Source organism: Carcharhinus amblyrhynchos, chromosome 2 (assembly GCF_965287045.1).
Source record: "Carcharhinus amblyrhynchos chromosome 2, sCarAmb.v2.hapA, whole genome shotgun sequence".
Taxonomy (NCBI): Eukaryota; Metazoa; Chordata; class Chondrichthyes; order Carcharhiniformes; family Carcharhinidae; genus Carcharhinus; species Carcharhinus amblyrhynchos.
Genome location: NC_137325.1, coordinates 149,855,856 through 149,873,561, shown reverse-complemented (window position 1 = coordinate 149,873,561; position 17,706 = coordinate 149,855,856). Strand labels below are relative to the sequence as shown.

At 48.7% G+C, this 17,706-nt stretch overlaps 1 protein-coding gene across 1 annotated transcript in view; it reads left to right on the top strand.

Annotated features, from left to right (window-relative positions):
• The window catches only part of LOC145359617 (protein scribble homolog), a 226,077-nt gene that overhangs the window by 120,070 nt on the left and 88,301 nt on the right, over positions 1-17,706 (top strand). Inside the window, 1 exon segment of the mRNA XM_080214324.1 lies at positions 6,154-6,210. Coding sequence (XP_080070450.1) covers positions 6,154-6,210 — 57 coding nt within the window.

Below are 17,706 nucleotides of genomic sequence, written 5' to 3'. Positions count from 1 at the left end.
AATGGGTAAGAGGGCCAATCCACGGCTTACAAAGGAAATTAGAGAGAGTGTCCGATCTAAGGAAGAAGCATATAGATTGGCCAAGAAAAATAATCGGTCTGAGGATTGGGAGCAGTTTAGAATTCAGCAAAGAAGGACCAAGGGATTGATTAAGAAGGGGAAAATACAGTACGAAAGTAAGCTTGCAGGGAACATAAAGACTAACACTAAGAGTTTCTATAGATACGTGAAGAGAAAGAGGTTGGTGAAGACAAATGTAGGTCCCCTACAGACAGAAATGGGGGAATGTATAATAGGGAACAAAGAAATGGCTGAGAAACTGAATACATATTTTGGTTCTGTCTTCACAAAAGAGACACAAATCAAATACCAGAAATGTTGGAGAATGTAAGATTTAGTGAGAGGGAATATCTCGAGAGATCAATATTAGTAGAGAAATGGTACAGGGAAAATTGATGGGATTGAAGGTGGATAAATCTCCAGTTTGATAATCTACATCCCAGAGTACTTAAGGAAGTGGCTCTGGAAATAGTGGATGCATTGGTGGGCATCTTCCAGGATTCTATAGACTCTGGAACAGTCCCCGCAGATTGGAGAGTAGTGAATCTCACTCCAATATTCAAAAAGGGAGGTGGAGAGAAAACAGGGAATTATAGACCAGTAAGCTTAACATCGGCAGTGGGGAAAATTCTCAAATCCATTATCAAGGACTTTATAGCAGAGCATTTAGAAAGCAGTGACAGGATCAGACAGAGTCAGCATGGATTGATGAAGGGGAAATCATGCTTGATAAATCTGTTGGAATTCTTTGAAGATGTAACTAGTTGAGTTGACAAGGGGGAGCCAGTCGATGTGGTCTATTTGGACTTTCAGAAAGCGTTTGACAAAGTCCCGCACAAGAGATTATCGTGCAAGATTAAAGTGCATGGGATTGGAGGAAATGTATTGAGATGGATAGAAAACTGGTTGGCAGAGAGGAAACAAAGAGTAGGAATTAATGGGTGCTTTTCAAATTGGCCGGCAGTAACTAGCGGGGTGCCACAGGGATCGGTGCTGGGACCCCAGCTATTCACAATATATATTACAGAGAAGGAGATGCTGGAAGGCTTAAAGTGCATCAAGTTAGATTAATTTTTGGGACCTGATGAAGTGTATCCCAGGACATTGTGGGAGGCAAGGGAGGAAATTGCCAGACCCCAGCTGAGATACTTGAATCATCGATAGTCATGGATAAGAACATAAGAAATAGGAGCAGGAGTAGGCCATCCAGCCCTTCGAGCCTGCCCCACCATTCAATAAGATCATGGCTGATCTGAAGTGGATCAGTTCCACATTCCCACCTGCTCCCCATAACCCTTAATTCCCTTATCGATCAGAAATCTATCTGCCCGTGACTTAAACATATTCAACGAGGCAGCCTCCACCATTTCAACAGGCAGAGAATTCCAGAGATTCACTACCCTCTGAGAGAAGAAGTTCCTCCTCAACTGTCTTCTAAATTGCCCCCCCCCCCCCCCCCCCCCCCCTTATTTTGAGGCTGTGCCCTCTAGTTACATAGAACACTAAGGCACAAACAGGCCCTTCGGCCTACAAGTTGCGCCAATGACATCTATACCTACCAAGCCATAGAACTATCTATAACTCCCAATGCCATTAGATCCTGTATACTCATCCAGAAGTCACTTAAAAGACCCCAGCGAGGTCACCTCTACCACCATCGACGGCAGCCGATTCCACTCACTCACCACCCTCTGAGTGGAAAACTTACCCCTGACATCACCTCTGTACCTACTCCCCAGCACCTTAAACCTGTGTCCTCTCGTAGTGACCATTTCAACCCGGGGAAATAGCCTCTGAGAATCCACCCTATCTATTCCTCTCAACATTTTATAAACCTCTATCAGGTCGTCTCTCAACCTTCGTCTCTCCAGGGAGAAGAGTCCCTGCTCCCTCAACCTATCTTCATAAGGCATGCCTCCCAATCCAGGCAACATCCTTGTAAATCTCCTCTGCACCCTCTCAATAGCTTCCACGTCTTGGAAGTTCTGGTTTCCTTTCTAAGCGGGAAGAATCTCTACCTCTACCCTATCTAGCCCCTTCATTATCTTATATGTCTCGAGAAGCCTTCTAAATTCCAACGAGTTTAGGCCCAATCTATTCAATCTCTCTTCATAAGCTAACTCCCTCATCTCCAGTATCAGCCTGGTGAACCTTCTCTGCACTCCCTCCAAGGCCAAAATATCCTTTTGCAAATAAGGGGACCAAAACTGCACACAGTACTCCAGCTGCGGCCTCACCAGTGCCCTATACAGCTGCAGCAAGACCTCCCTGCTTTTATATTCAATCCCCCTCGCTATAAAGGCCAGCATCCCATTCACCTTCTTGACCACCTGCTGCATCTGCAGACTGGGTTTTTGCGATTCGTGCACAAGGACCCCCAGGTCCCTCTGAACCGTAGCATGCTGCAGCTTTTCACCATTTAAATAATATTCTACCTGAAGAATGGAGAGTGGTGAATGTTGTGCCTTTGTTTAAAAAGGGCTGCAGGGAAAAGCCTGGGAACTACAGGCCAGAGAGCCTCACATCTGTACTGGGTAAATTGTTGGAAGGTACTTTGAGAGACAGGATCTACAGGCATTTAGAGACACAAGGCCTGATCAGGGACAGTCAGCATAGCTTTGTGAGTGGAAAATCATGTCTCACAAATTTGATTGAGTTTTTTGAAGGGGTAACCAAGAAGGTAGATGAGGGCAGTGCAGTTGATGTTGTCTACATGGACTTTAGCAAGGCCTTTGACAAGGTACCACATGGTAGTTTGTTGCATAAAATTAAATCTCATGGGATCCAGGGGGAGGTATCTAAATGGATACAAAATTGGCTTCTTGACAGAAGCCAGAGGGTGGTTGTAGAGAGTTGCTTTTTAAGCTGGAGGCCTGTGACCAGCGGTGTGCCTCAGGGATCAGTGCTGGGCCCACTGTTATTTGTCATTTATATTAATGATTTGGATGAGAATATAGGGGGCGTGGTTTGTAAGTTTGCAGAGTACACCAAGATTGGTGGCATAGTGGACAGTGAAGAAAGTTTTCTCCAATTGCAATGGGATCTTGATCAATTGGGCCAGTGGGCTGACGAAAGGCAGATGGAGTTTAATTTAGATAAATGTGAGGTGATGCATTTTGGTAGATTGAACCAGGGCAGGACTTACTCAGTTAATGGTAGGGCGTTGGGGAGAATTACAGAACAAAGAGATCTAGGGGTACATGTTCATAGCTCCTTGAAAGTGGAGTCACAGGTGGACAGAGTGGTGAAGAAGGCATTCAGCATGCTTGGTTTCATTGGTCAGAACATTGAATACAGGAGTTGGGACGTCTTGTTGAAGTTGTACAAAACATTGGTGAGGCCACACTTGGAATACTGTGTACAATTCTGGTCACCCTATTATAGAAAGGATATTATTAAACTAGAAAGAGTGCAGAAAAGATTTACTAGGATGTTACCAGGACTTGATAGATTGAGTTATAAGGAGAAGCTGGATAGACTGGGACTTTTTTCTCTGGAGCGTAGGAGGCTGAGGGGTGATCTTATAGAGATCTATAAAATAATGAGGGTGCATAGATCAGCTAGATAGTCAATATCTTTTCCCAAAGGTAGGGGAGTCTAAAACTAGAGGGGATAGGTTTAAGGTGAGAGGGGAGAGATACAAAAGTGTCCAGAGGGGTAATTTTTTCACACAGAGGGTGGTGAGTGTCTGGAACAAGCTGCCAGAGGTCGTAGTAGAGGCAGGTACAATTTTATCTTTTAAAAAGCATTTAAATGGTAACATGGGTACGATGGGTATAGAGGGATACGGGCCAAATGTGGGCAATTGGGATTAGCTTAGGGGTTTAAAAAAAAGGTGGGATATGGACAGGTTGGGCTGAAGGGCCTGTTTCCATGCTGTAAACCTCTGTGACTCTACGATTATAACTCTATGACTATGAATGAGGGGAGCATCTCATAGAGATTCATCAGATTCTAACAGGACTAGACAGGGTAGGTGCAGGGAGGAGATTCCCGATGGTGGGGGAGTCCAGAACCAGGGGTCACAGTCTGAGGATTCAGGGTAAACCATTTAGGACGGAGGTGAGGAGACATTTCTTCACCCAGAGAGTGGTGAGCCTGTGGAATTCATTCCCACAGGAAGTAGTTGATGCCAAAACATTGAATGTATTCAAGGGGCAGCTGGATATAGCACTTGGGGTGAATGGGATCAAAGGTTATGGGGAGAAAGCAGGATGAGGTTATTGAGTTGGATGATCAGCCATGATGGTGATGAATGGCAGAGCAGGCTCGAAGGGCCGAATGGCCTCCTCCCTGCTCCTATCTTCTATGTCTCTATGAGGTGTTGTTCCTTCAGTTTGAATTGGGCTACATTGGAGATTTACAACAGGCTAAGGACGGACATGTGGATACCAGAGCAAGATACTGAGTTGAAATGAGAAGCGACTTCATCTGCAAGGACTGTTTGGCTCCTTGGACAGTGAGCAGGAAGGGGTAAAAGGGGCAGGTGTTGCATCTTCTGCAATTGCTTGGGATGTTGCTGTGGGAAGGAGATGTGGAATTGGAATGATGGAGGAGCGGACCAAGATGTCATGGAGGGAGTGGTCCCTGTGGAATGTTGATGGGAAGATATGTTGAGTGATAGCATCGTGCTGGATATGGGGGATAATGATCCTCTGAATACAGAGGATGGGGGGGTGAAAAGTGAGGACAAGGGGGCACTGCCATGGTCCTGGGAGGGAGGGGGAGAGCAGAGGGATGGGAAATGGGCTGAACACTGTTGAGCATCCTGTCAATCACAGTGTGGGGAGAACTGGGGGGGAGAGAAGCCTGGGTGGAGGAAAAAGGCAGACATGTTTGAAGTGTTGTTTTCAAAGGTGGCATCATGGGAACAGATGTGACGGAGGCAGAGAGACTGGGAGAATGGAGTAGTGTCCTTACTGGAAATGGGGTGTGAGGAGCTAGAGTTGACATCTCTTTGGGAGTTAGTGAGTTTGTGATGAATATCAGTGGTGAATAGCAACGGGAATGGAGACAGAGAGGTGAAGGAAGGGAAGTATTAGAGGTGAGACGGGTGGAAACATAGACAAAACGGCTATGTTTTTAAATAACACGAAGCAGCCATTGGTGTAATGGAGAGAGAGAGCTGTGGGAGGTGACCTAAACAGGACTGGAACAAGGAATGTTACACATCCCACAGAAAGACAGGAATAACTGGGGGCCCATGCAGGTATCCAATGGCCATCACCTTTTAGTTACAAGAATGACACAAGTTAAAGGAGAAATTGTTGAGTGACAGAAGTGTCTCCAAATGAATATAGACAGATATTTGGCAGGTGGAGTACAATGTGGGAAAGTGTGAGGTTGTCTGTTTTGATGCAAATAGTAGAAAAACAGCATACTATTTAAATGGAGAGAGATCGCAAAACTCTGCGCTACAGAGGAATCTGGCTGTCCTGAATCACAGAAGGTCAGCACCCAGGTACAGCAAATGATTGAGAAAACAAGTGGAGTATTGGCCTTTAACGCAAGGGGAATGGAATGTTAAAGTGGGTGCTGGGGATTAGGAAGAACACACCTGGTACGCAATGTAAATTTGGGCCTAAATTGTGTGGAATTTTGAAAAATGAGAGTGAATCTTATTGAAGAATATCATATTTTAAGGAGGCTCCATAGGATAGATGGTGAAAAGATATTTCATCCCTCGAAGGAGATTAGAATGGAGGGGGCCACAGTTTAGAAAGATGAGGTCTCCCATTTAAGATTGTGATGAGGAGGAATTTCATTGGAGTTGTTTGTTTTTGGAACTCTCTATCCCCGTTCACAGTAAGGGCTGAGTTAGACTGATTGTTAATTCACACGGGACTGGAGGGTTATGGGGAGCAGGCAGAAAAATGGAGTTAAGGCCACAATTAGATCAGCCATGATCATATTGCATGGTGCAGCAGGCTCGAGGGCCCGATTGGCCTCCTGTTCCTGCTTCTTATGACCTAAAACTCTTTTTCTCTGTCTCCATCTTTCTGTCTGTCTCTCCTCTTTTGCGATCTCTGTCCGTGTTTTTCTCTCTCCATCTGTCTGTATCTCTGCTCCTTACTTTTTATTCTCTCTTTTAAGGAAATTGAGATGGTTCGTGAATCGTCACTATGGGAGCAAGAGCAACTGGAGAAAGTGGTGAGACATTTTCCTGCACAGTACCTGATTTACGTTTAGTTTCATAGCAAAGATTCATCACCTGGGCCATTCAGTCAGTGTCAGCTTGTCACTGTTCTTGCATATTGTATACAGACTACTGTATTCACTCTGGGCAAGTGTGAGCTGTGGCTGCTCTTCACTGACTATGTGGTGGCTTGTGAAAGGGCTTCTGTGGTCTGCCCCAGTAGCAACTTTGGGGGGAGGGTGTGTGTGTGTGTGTGTGTGTGTGTGTGTGTGTGTGTGTTTCTGTCTGTCCTGTATAATGCATGGATGGGAGCTGGGTTGGGGGGGGTAGCTGTGGGGCGAGATTGGGTTCTTTACAGTAATGAGGGATGGCAGTTCAGAGGTTTGGTGGATTATCAGCTGTGACTTTGGTGAACTGGTTGTGTGCATGCCTGCTGTGTATGTGGCATGTGCCTGCATGTGTGCATGTGCACACGTGGGCCTACATGTGTGTGTGAGCGCACGCGTGTGCCTGCAGATGTGTGTGTGCACATGTGTGCCTGCATGTGTGTGTATATGCATGCCCACGTGTGTGTATGTGCGTGTATGTGTGTATGTGCGCATGCGTGTGTGTCTGCATGTGTGCGTGCGCATGTCTGAATGTGTGTATGCGTGCATGTGTGTATGTGCGTGCACGTGTGCCTGCATATGTGTGTGCCTGTATGTGTGCGTGCATGCCTCAGTAAACACCGAGGAGAAATGTTCATTAAAAACCTCACCCATCTCCGGTGTCTCTGCACACACACACCCATGCTGATCTTTAAGGGGACCTACCGCATGGTAGGTTGTTGCATCAAGTTAAATCTCTCAGGATCCATGGTGAGGTATCTGTTGTTTTTCAAACTGGAGGCCTGTGACCAGTCGTGTGCCTCAGGGACCAGTGCTGGGTCCACTGTTATTTATCATTCACAGAACATAGCACAGGACCTTCTCTCCTAGACTGCTCAGGGAGACAGGAGATGAAATTGCAGGGCCTCTGACAAAGGTCTTTGTCTCTTCACTGGACACAGGTGAGGTATAAAAGTAGGGAGGTCTTGCTGCAGCTGTATAGGGCACTGGTGAGGCCGCAGCTGGAGTACTGTGTGCAGTTTTGGGCGCCGCACCTGCGCAAGGATATTTTGGCCTTGGAGGGAGTGCAGAGGAGGTTTACTAGGCTGATACCGGAGTTGAGGGGGTTGAGCTATGAGGAGAGGCTGAATAAACTAGGCTTGTACTCGTTAGAGTTTAGAAGAATGAGGGGAGATCTCATTGAGACGTATAAGATGATGAATGGGATGGATAGGATAGAGGTGGAAAGACTCTTCCCGCTCAAAAAAGACAGTAGGACTAGGGGGCACAGCCTCAAGATAAAGGGGGGGCGGTTCAGAACGGAGTTGAGGAGGAACTTCTTCACTCAAAGGGTGGTGAATCTCTGGAATTCTCTGCCCGTTGAAGTGGTGGAGGCTGCCTCGCTAAATATTTTTAAGAAGCGGGTTGATGGGTTTTTGATAAGAGAGGGGATTAAGGGTTATGGGGAGAGGGCGGGAAAGTGGAACTGAGCCACGACAGATCAGCCATGATCTTATTGAATGGCGGGGCAGGCTCGAAGGGCCAGATGGCCTACTCCTGCTCCTATTTCTTATGTTCTTATGTTCTTAGGTCCCTGAGGATTGGAGGATAGCAAATGTGGTCTCGTTATTTAAGAAGGGTAGCAAGGATAACCCGGGTAATTATAGGCTGGTGAGTTTGACGTCTGTGATGGGGAAATTGTTGGAGAAGATTCTTAGAGATAGGATGTATGCACGTTTAGAACGGAATAATCTCATTAGTGATAGGCAGCATGGTTTTGTAAGAGGGATGTCATGCCTCACAAATTTGGTGCAGTTTTTTGAGGAGGTGACAAAAACAATTGACGAGGGTAGAGCCGTGGATGTCGTCTATATGGATTTTAGTAAAGCGTTTGACAAGGTCCCTCATGGCAGACTGGTACAAACGGTTAAATCTCATGGAATAAAAGGAGAGGTGGCTAGATGTGTGGAGAACTGGCTGAGCCACAGGAGACAGAGAGTAGTAGTGGAAGGGTCTTTTTCCGGTTGGAGGTCTGTGACCAGTGGTGTTCCGCAGGGCTCTGTACTGGAACCTCTACTATTTGTGATATATATAAATGATTTGGAAGAAGGTGTAACTGGTGTGATCAGTAAGTTTGCGGATGACACAAAGATGGCTGGACTTGTGGATAGCGATGAATATTGTCAGAGAATACAGCAGGATATAGATAGGCTGGAAAGTTGGGTGGAGAAATGACAGATGGAATTTAATCCAGATAAATGTGAAGTGATGCATTTCAGTAGAACTAATGTAGGGGGATTAAGCTGCATCTTTCCAAATGGTCATAAATCCTGTCCCTCAGGACCCTTTCCCTTAACTTACCGACTACCGAAGTAAGACTAACTGGCTATAATTACCAGTCATTCCTATTTCCTTTCTTGAAGAGAGGAACAACATTTGTCACTCTCCAGTCCTCTGGCACAATCCCCGTGGACAGTGAGGACGCAAAGATCAAAGTTAAAGTCTCCGCAATCTCATCCCTGGTCACCCAAAGTATCCTAGGATGTATCCCATCTGACCCAGGGGACTTATCCACCCTGAGGTTTTTCAAAATTGCGAATAACAATTCCCTCAGAACATCAACCTCTTCCATCCTATCAGCCTGTATCACGCACTCATCCTCAAAAACATGGCCCCTCTCCTTAGTGAACACTGAAGAAAAGTATTCACTCAACGCCTCACCTATCTCTTCTGACTCTATGCACAAGTTCCCACTACTATCCTTGACTGGCCCTAATCTCACCCTGGTCATTCTTTTATTTCTCACGTAAGAGTAAAAACCTTGGGGTTTTCCTTGATCCGACCCGCCAAGGACTTCTCATGCCCCCTCCTAGCTCTCCTAAGCCCTTTTGTAACTCATTCCTAGCTACCTTGTAACCTTCAAGTGACCCAACTGAATGTTGTTTTCTCACCCTTATGTACGCTTCCTTTTTCCTTTTGACAATATTAATGATTTGGATGAGAATATAGGGGGCATGATTAGTAAGTTTGCAGATGACACCAAGATTGGTGGCATAGTGGACAGTGAAGAAAGTTATCTCCAATTGCAATGGGATCTTGATCAATTGGGCCAATGGGCTGACGAATGGCAGATGGAGTTTAATTTAGATAAATGCGAGGTGATGCATTTTGGTAGATTGAACCAGGGCAGGACTTACTCAGTTAATGGTAGGGCGTTAGGGAGAGTTACAGAACAAAGAGATCTAGGGGTACATGTTCATAGCTCCTTGAAAGTGGAGTCACAGGTGGACAGAGTGGTGAAGAAGGTATTCGGCATGCTTGGTTTCATCGGTCAGAACATTGAATACAGGAGTTGGGACGTCTTGTTGAAGTTGTACAAGACATTGGTAAGGCCACACTTGGAATACTGTGTACAGTTCTGGTCACCCTATTATAGAAAGGATATTATTAAACTAGAAAGAGTGCAGAAAAGATTTACTAGGATGTTACTGGGACTTGATGGATTGAGTTATAAGGAGAGGCTGGATAGACTGGGACTTTTTTCTTTGGAGTGTAGGAGGCTGAGGGGTGATCTTATAGAGGTCTATAAAATAATGAGGGGCACAGATCAGCTAGATAGTCAATATCTTTTCCCCAAAGGTAGGGGAGTCTAAAATTAGAGGGGATAGGTTTAAGGTGAGAGGGGAGAGATACAAAAGTGTCCAGAGGGGTAATTTTTTCATACAGAGGGTGGTGAGTGTCTGGAACAAGCTGCTAGAGGCAGGTACAATTTTATCTTTTAAAAAGCATTTAGACAGTTACTTGGGTACGATGGGTATAGAGGGATATGGGCCAAATGCAGGCAATTGGGATTAGCTTAGGGGTTTAAAAAAAAGGGCAGCATGGACAAGTTGGGCCGAATGGGCTGTTTCCATACTGTAAACCTCTGTGACTCTATAACTCTATTATCTCTCTAATCATCATTTTATTCTTAATATAGCTATAAAACCTCTTTGGATTTTCTTTGACCTTACTTGCTAGATCCATCTCATACTCTCTTTTTGCCTTCCTGATTTCCCACTGAAGTACATACATTCTTAGGCTGTTTATAGTCAGTTACCTAAACTCAATGTATGCCTCCCGAGCAGAACCTCAGCGTCTTTGTCAGTGAAAGAACTAAAGGCAAAATGAAGAAAGCCTTTTACAGGCAGCCAGTGAGTGGAATCTGGAATGCGTGGTTTCAGAGTGTGATGGTGGCAGTTTCAAAGCATTCAAAAGTGAATTAAAATAGGTAGGAAAGCAGGATATAGATCAGCTAGGAGAATGGGTACAGTTTGGTAGCAGGAGTTTAATGTGGATAAGACTGAGGCTGTCCTTTTTTGCAGAAAAATAGGCAATTTATTATCTAAACGAAAAGCAGATTCAAAATGCATCGAGGCAGAGGGATCTGGGTGTGTGTGTTCTGGGCAGAGGGATCTGGGTGTGTGTGTTCGGGGCAGAGGGATCTCGGTGTGTGTGTTCTGGGCAGAGGGATCTGGGTGTGTGTGTTCTGGGCAGAGGGATCTGGGTGTGTGTGTTCTGGGCAGAGGGATCTGGGTGTGTGTGTTCTGGGCAGAGGGATCTGGGTGTGTGTGTTCTGGGCAGAGGGATCTGGGTGTGTGTGTTCTGGGCAGAGGGATCTGGGTGTGTGTGTTCTGGGCAGAGGGATCTGGGTGTGTGTGTTCTGGGCAGAGGGATCTGGGTGTGTGTGTTCTGGGCAGAGGGATCTGGGTGTGTGTGTTCGGGGCAGAGGGATCTGGGTGTGTGTGTTCGGGGCAGAGGGATCTGGGTGTGTGTGTTCGGGGCAGAGGGATCTGGGTGTGTGTGTTCGGGGCAGAGGGATCTGGGTGTGTGTGTTCTGGGCAGAGGGATCTGGGTGTGTGTGTTCCGGGCAGAGGGATCTGGGTGTGTGTGTTCCGGGCAGAGGGATCTGGGTGTGTTTGTTCTGGGCAGAGGGATCTGGGTGTGTGTGTTCGGGGCGAAGGGATCTGGGTGTCTGTGTTCTGGGCAGAGGGATCTGGGTGTGTGTGTTCTGGGCAGAGGGATCTGGGTGTGTGTGTTCTGGGCAGAGGGATCTGGGTGTGTGTGTTCTGGGCAGAGGGATCTGGGTGTGTGTGTTCTGGGCAGAGGGATCTGGGTGTGTGTGTTCGGTGCAGACGGATCTGGGTGTGTGTGTTCGGGGCGAAGGGATCTGGGTGTCTGTGTTCTGGGCAGAGGGATCTGGGTCTGTGTGTTCCGGGCAGAGGGATCTGGGTGTGTGTGTTCGGGGCAGAGGGATCTGGGTGTGTGTGTTCATAAGAACATAAGAAATAGGAGCAGGCGTAGGCCATCTAGCCCTTCGAGCCTGCCCCGCCATTCAATAAGATCATGGCTGATCTGTTGTGGCTCAGTTCCACTTTCCCGCCCTCTCCCCATAACCCTTAATCCCCTCTCTTATCAAGAACCCATCAACCCGCTTCTTAAAAATATTTAGCGAGGCAGCCTCCACCACTTCAACGGGCAGAGAATTCCAGAGATTCACCACCCTTTGAGTGAAGAAGTTCCTCCTCAACTCCGTTCTAAACCGCCTCCCCTTTATCTTGAGGCTGTGCCCCCTAGTCCTACTGTCTTTTTTGAGTGGGAAGAGTCTCTCCACCTCTATCCTATCCATCCCATTCATCATCTTATACGTCTCAATGAGATCTCCCCTCATTCTTCTAAACTCTAGCGAGTACAAGCCTAGTTTATTCAGCCTCTCCTCATAGCTCAACCCCCTCAACTCCGGTATCAGCCTAGTAAACCTCCTCTGCACTCCCTCCAGGGCCAAAATATCCTTGCGCAGGTGCGGCGCCCAAAACTGCACACAGTACTCCAGCTGCGGCCTCACCAATGCTCTATACAGCTGCAGCAAGACCTCCCTAGGGATCTGGGTGTGTGTGTTCTGGGCAGAGGGATCTGGGTGTGTGTGTTCTGGGCAGAGGGATCTGGGTGTGTGTGTTCTGGGCAGAGGGATCTGGGTGTGTGTGTTCTGGGCAGAGGGATCTGGGTGTGTGTGTTCTGGGCAGAGGGATCTGGGTGTGTGTGTTCTGGGCAGAGGGATCTGGGTGTGTGTGTTCTGGGCAGAGGGATCTGGGTGTGTGTGTTCTGGGCAGAGGGATCTGGGTGTGTGTGTTCTGGGCAGAGGGATCTGGGTGTGTGTGTTCTGGGCAGAGGGATCTGGGTGTGTGTGTTCTGGGCAGAGGGATCTGGGTGTGTGTGTTCGGGGCAGAGGGATCTGGGTGTGTGTGTTCGGGGCAGAGGGATCTGGGTGTGTGTGTTCGGGGCAGAGGGATCTGGGTGTGTGTGTTCGGGGCAGAGGGATCTGGGTGTGTGTGTTCCGGGCAGAGGGATCTGGGTGTGTGTGTTCCGGGCAGAGGGATCTGGGTGTGTGTGTTCCGGGCAGAGGGATCTGGGTGTGTGTGTTCCGGGCAGAGGGATCTGGGTGTGTGTGTTCCGGGCAGAGGGATCTGGGTGTGTGTGTTCCGGGCAGAGGGATCTGGGTGTGTGTGTTCTGGGCAGAGGGATCTGGGTGTGTGTGTTCTGGGCAGAGGGATCTGGGTGTGTGTGTTCTGGGCAGAGGGATCTGGGTGTGTGTGTTCTGGGCAGAGGGATCTGGGTGTGTGTGTTCTGGGCAGAGGGATCTGGGTGTGTGTGTTCTGGGCAGAGGGATCTGGGTGTGTGTGTTCGGGGCAGAGGGATCTGGGTGTGTGTGTTCGGGGCAGAGGGATCTGGGTGTGTGTGTTCGGGGCAGAGGGATCTGGGTGTGTGTGTTCTGGGCAGAGGGATCTGGGTGTGTGTGTTCGGGGCAGAGGGATCTGGGTGTGTGTGTTCAGGGCAGAGGGATCTGGGTGTGTGTGTTCTGGGCAGAGGGATCTGGGTGTGTGTTTTCTGGGCAGAGGGATCTGGGTGTGTGTGTTCCGGGCAGAGGGATCTGGGTGTGTGTGTTCCGGGCAGAGGGATCTGGGTGTGTGTGTTCCGGGCAGAGGGATCTGGGTGTGTGTGTTCCGGGCAGAGGGATCTGGGTGTGTGTGTTCCGGGCAGAGGGATCTGGGTGTGTGTGTTCCGGGCAGAGGGATCTGGGTGTGTGTGTTTTGGGCAGAGGGATCTGGGTGTGTGTGTTCTGGGCAGAGGGATCTGGGTGTGTGTGTTCTGGGCAGAGGGATCTGGGTGTGTGTGTTCGGGGCAGAGGGATCTGGGTGTGTGTTCGGGGCAGAGGGATCTGGGTGTGTGTGTTCTGGGCAGAGGGATCTGGGTGTGTGTGTTCTGGGCAGAGGGATCTGGGTGTGTGTGTTCTGGGCAGAGGGATCTGGGTGTGTGTGTTCTGGGCAGAGGGATCTGGGTGTGTGTGTTCTGGGCAGAGGGATCTGGGTGTGTGTGTTCTGGGCAGAGGGATCTGGGTGTGTGTGTTCTGGGCAGAGGGATCTGGGTGTGTGTGTTCTGGGCAGAGGGATCTGGGTGTGTGTGTTCTGGGCAGAGGGATCTGGGTGTGTGGATTCGGGGCAGAGGGATCTGGGTGTGTGTGTTCTAGGCAGAGGGACCTGGGTGTGTGTGTTCGGGGCAGAGGGATCTGGGTGTGTGTGTTTGGGGCAGAGGGATCTGGGTGTGTGTGTTCGGGGCAGCGGGATCTGGGTGTGTGTGTTCTGGGCAGAGGGATCTGGGTGTGTGTGTTCCGGGCAGAGGGATCTGGGTGTGTGTGTTCGGGGCAGAGGGATCTGGGTGTGTGTGTTTTGGGCAGAGGGATCTGGGTGTGTGTGTTCTGGGCAGAGGGATCTGGGTGTGTGTGTTCCGGGCAGAGGGATCTGGGTGTGTGTGTTCGGGGCAGAGGGATCTGGGTGTGTGTGTTCTGGGCAGAAGGATCTGGGTGTATGTGTTCGGGGCAGAGGGATCTGGGTGTGTGTGTTCGGGGCAGAGGGATCTGGGTGTGTGTGTTCTGGGCAGAAGGATCTGGGTGTATGTGTTCGGGGCAGAGGGATCTGGGTGTGTGTGTTCGGGGCAGAGGGATCTGGGTGTGTGTGTTCTGGGCAGAAGGATCTGGGTGTATGTGTTCGGGGCAGAGAGATCTGGGTGTGTGTGTTCTGGGCAGAGGGATCTGGGTGTGTGTGTTCTGGGCAGAGGGATCTGGGTGTGTGTGTTAGGGGCAGAGGGATCTGGGTGTGTGTGTTCGGGGCAGAGGGATCTGGGTGTGTGTGTTCCGGGCAGAGGGATCTGGGTGTGTGTGTTCTGATGTAGAGATGCTCGCGTCGGACTGGGGTAAACACTGTAAGAAGTCTCACAACACCAGGTTAAAGTCCAACCAGTTTTTTTGATGAATCCCACAAGCCTTCGGAAACAGTTTTTCTTCGTCAGGTGTGTGCAAGGTTCTGATCAGAGAAGGGCATATAAATACACACACAGTTTACAGAATACTGATTAGAATGCCAGTCTTTACAGCTAACCTGCTATTCAAGTCTTAAAGATACAGACAATGTGAGTGGAGAGAGGGTTAAGCACAGGTTAAAGAGATGTGTATTGTCTCCAGACAGGACAGTTAGTGAGATTTTACAAACCCAGGCAAGTCACGGGGGTTACAGATAGTGCGACATGAACCCAAGATCCCTGTTGAGACCGTCCTCATGTGTGCGGAACTTGGCTATCAGTCTCTGTTCAGCGACTCTGCGCTGTCGTGTGTCGTGAAGGCTGCCTTGGAGAATGCTTACCCGAAGGTCAGAGGCTGAATGCCCGTGACCACTGAAGTGTTCGCCAACAGGAAGGGAACAGTCTTGCCTGGTGATTGTCGAGCGATGTTCAGTCATCCGTTGTCGTAGCGTCTGCATGGTCTCCCCAATGTACCAGGCCTCGGGACATCCTTTCCTGCAACGTATCAGGTAGACAACGTTCGCTGAGTTGCAAGAGTATTTACCGTGTACCTGGTGGATGGTGTTCTCACGTGAGATGATGGCATCTGTGTCGATGATCTGCATGTCTTGCAGAGGTTGCTGTGGCAGGGTTGTGTGGTGCCGTGGTCACTGTTCTCCTGAAGACTGGGTAGTTTGCTGCGAACAATGGTCTGTTTGAGGTTGTGCGGTTGTCTGAAGGTAAGAAATGGGGGTGTGGGGCTGGCCTTGGAGAGATGTTCGTCTTCATCAATGAGATGTTGAAGGCTCCGGAGAAGATATCATAGCTTCTCCGCTCCGGGGAAGTACTGGACGATGAAGGGTACTCTGTCCACTGTGTCCCGTGTTTGTCTTCTGAGGAGGTTGTTGCGGTTTTTCGCTGTGGTGCATCGGAACTGTCGATCTATGAGTCGAGCACCTTATCCTGTTCTTATGAGGGCATCTTTCAACGTCTGGAGTTGTCTGTCACGATCCTCCTCATCTGAGCAAATCCTGTGTATACGGAGGGCTTGTCCATAGGGAATGGCTTCTTTAACATGTTTAGGGTGGAAACTGGAGAAGTGGAGCATTGTGAGATTGTCTGTGGGTTTGCGGTACAGTGAGGTGCTGAGGTGACCGTCCTTAATGGAGATGTGTGTGTCCAAGAATGTAACTGATTCCGGAGAATAGTCCATGGTGAGTCTGATGGTGGGATGGAACTTGTTGATGTCATCATATCCTTGTTTCAGTGATTGTTCACCATGAGTCCAAAGGAAGAAAATGTCATCGATGTATCTAGTGTATAGAATTGGTTGAAGATCCTGTGCGGTGAAGAAGACTTATTCAAACCTGTGCATGAAGATGTTGGTAGATTGAGGTGCGAATTTGATACCCATGGCTGTTCCATGTGTCTGGATGAAGAACTGGTTGTTGAAGGTGAAGACATTGTGGTCCAGGATAAAGTGGGTGAGTTGTAAAATTGCATCTGGAAACTGGCAGTTGTTGGCATTGAGTACTGAGGCAGTTGCAGCAATGCCATCGTTGTGGGGGATGTTGGTGTAGAGCACCGAGACATCCGTTGTGACGAGGAGTGTCCCTGGTTCAACTGCTCCGTGTGTGCTGAGTTTCTGTAGGAAGTCCGTAGTGTCGCGACAAAAGCTGGGGGTTCTTTGTACAATGGGTTTCAGGATGTCATCGACATAGCTGGAGAGGTTCTCACACAGGGTCCCATTGCCCGGTACGATGGGACGGCCGGGTGCGTTGGCCTTGTGTATCTTTGGGAGGCAGTAGAGATCTCCAATGCGGGGAGTACGTGGAATGAGAGCACGGAGGGTGTTCTGAAGGTCTGGATCAAAGGTCTTGATCAGAGTGTTGAGTTGACGGGTGTGTTCTTTGGTCGGATTTGTGGGTAACTGTCTGTAGCGTTCCTCATTGTCATCACCCAAGCACAACGCAACGCCATCCACGCTCTCAAGACCAACTGCAACATTGTCATCGAACCAGCAAAGGAGGGGCCATCGTCATGCTGAACAGAACGGATTACTGTAAAGATGTGTACTGACAACTAAACAATGAATTGCTAAATTAAATTTAACTGAATTGTGGTCACTATCACCAAAGTGTTCACCTATCTCCAAATCTAACACCTGGCCTGGTTCATCATCCAAATCCAATGTGGCCTCACCTCTTGTTGGCCTACCTATGTTCTGTGTCAGGCAACCCTCCTGTACCTAGAAAGGAATGGTTTGATCGAGCAGACGCAGCACGGATTAGTTAAGGGGAAGTCGTGTTTGACGAATTTATTGGATTTCTATGACAATGTGACTAGTGTGGTAGACAGAGGGGAACCGGTGGATGTGGTGTTTTTAGATTTCCAAAAGGCGTTTGATAAGGTGCCTCATAAAAGGTTGCTGCAGAAGGTTAGGGTGCATGGAGTTGGGGGTAAGGTGTTAGCGTGGATACAGGATTGGTTGTCTAATAGGAGGCAGAGAGTTGGTATCAATGGGTGCTATTCTGGTTGGTGGATGGTGACGAGTGGAGTGCCGCCGGGATCGGTGCTGGGGCCTCAGCTATTTACCATTTATATAGATGATCTGGAGGAGGGGGCTGAGTGTAGGGTGACAAAATTTGCTGATGACACGAAGATGAGTGGAAAAGCAAATTGCGCGGAGGGTGTGGAAAGTCTGCAGAGGGATCTGGATAGGCTGAGTGAGTGGGCGAGGACCTGGCAGATGGAGTACAATGTTAGCAAGTGTGAGGTTATCCACTTTGGCAGAAATAATAGTAGGAGGGATTACTATTTAAAGGGTGAAAAGCTGCAGCATGCTACGGTGCAGAGGGATCTGGGGGTCCTTGTGCACGAGTCACAAAAACCCAGTCTGCAGGTGCAGCAGGTGATCAAGAAGGCGAATGGGATGTTGGCCTTTATAGCGAGGGGGATAGAATATAAAAGTAGGGAGGTCTTGCTGCAACTGTACAGGGCACTGGTGAGGCCGCAGCTGGAGTACTGTGTGCAGTTTTGGTCGCCGCACTTGCG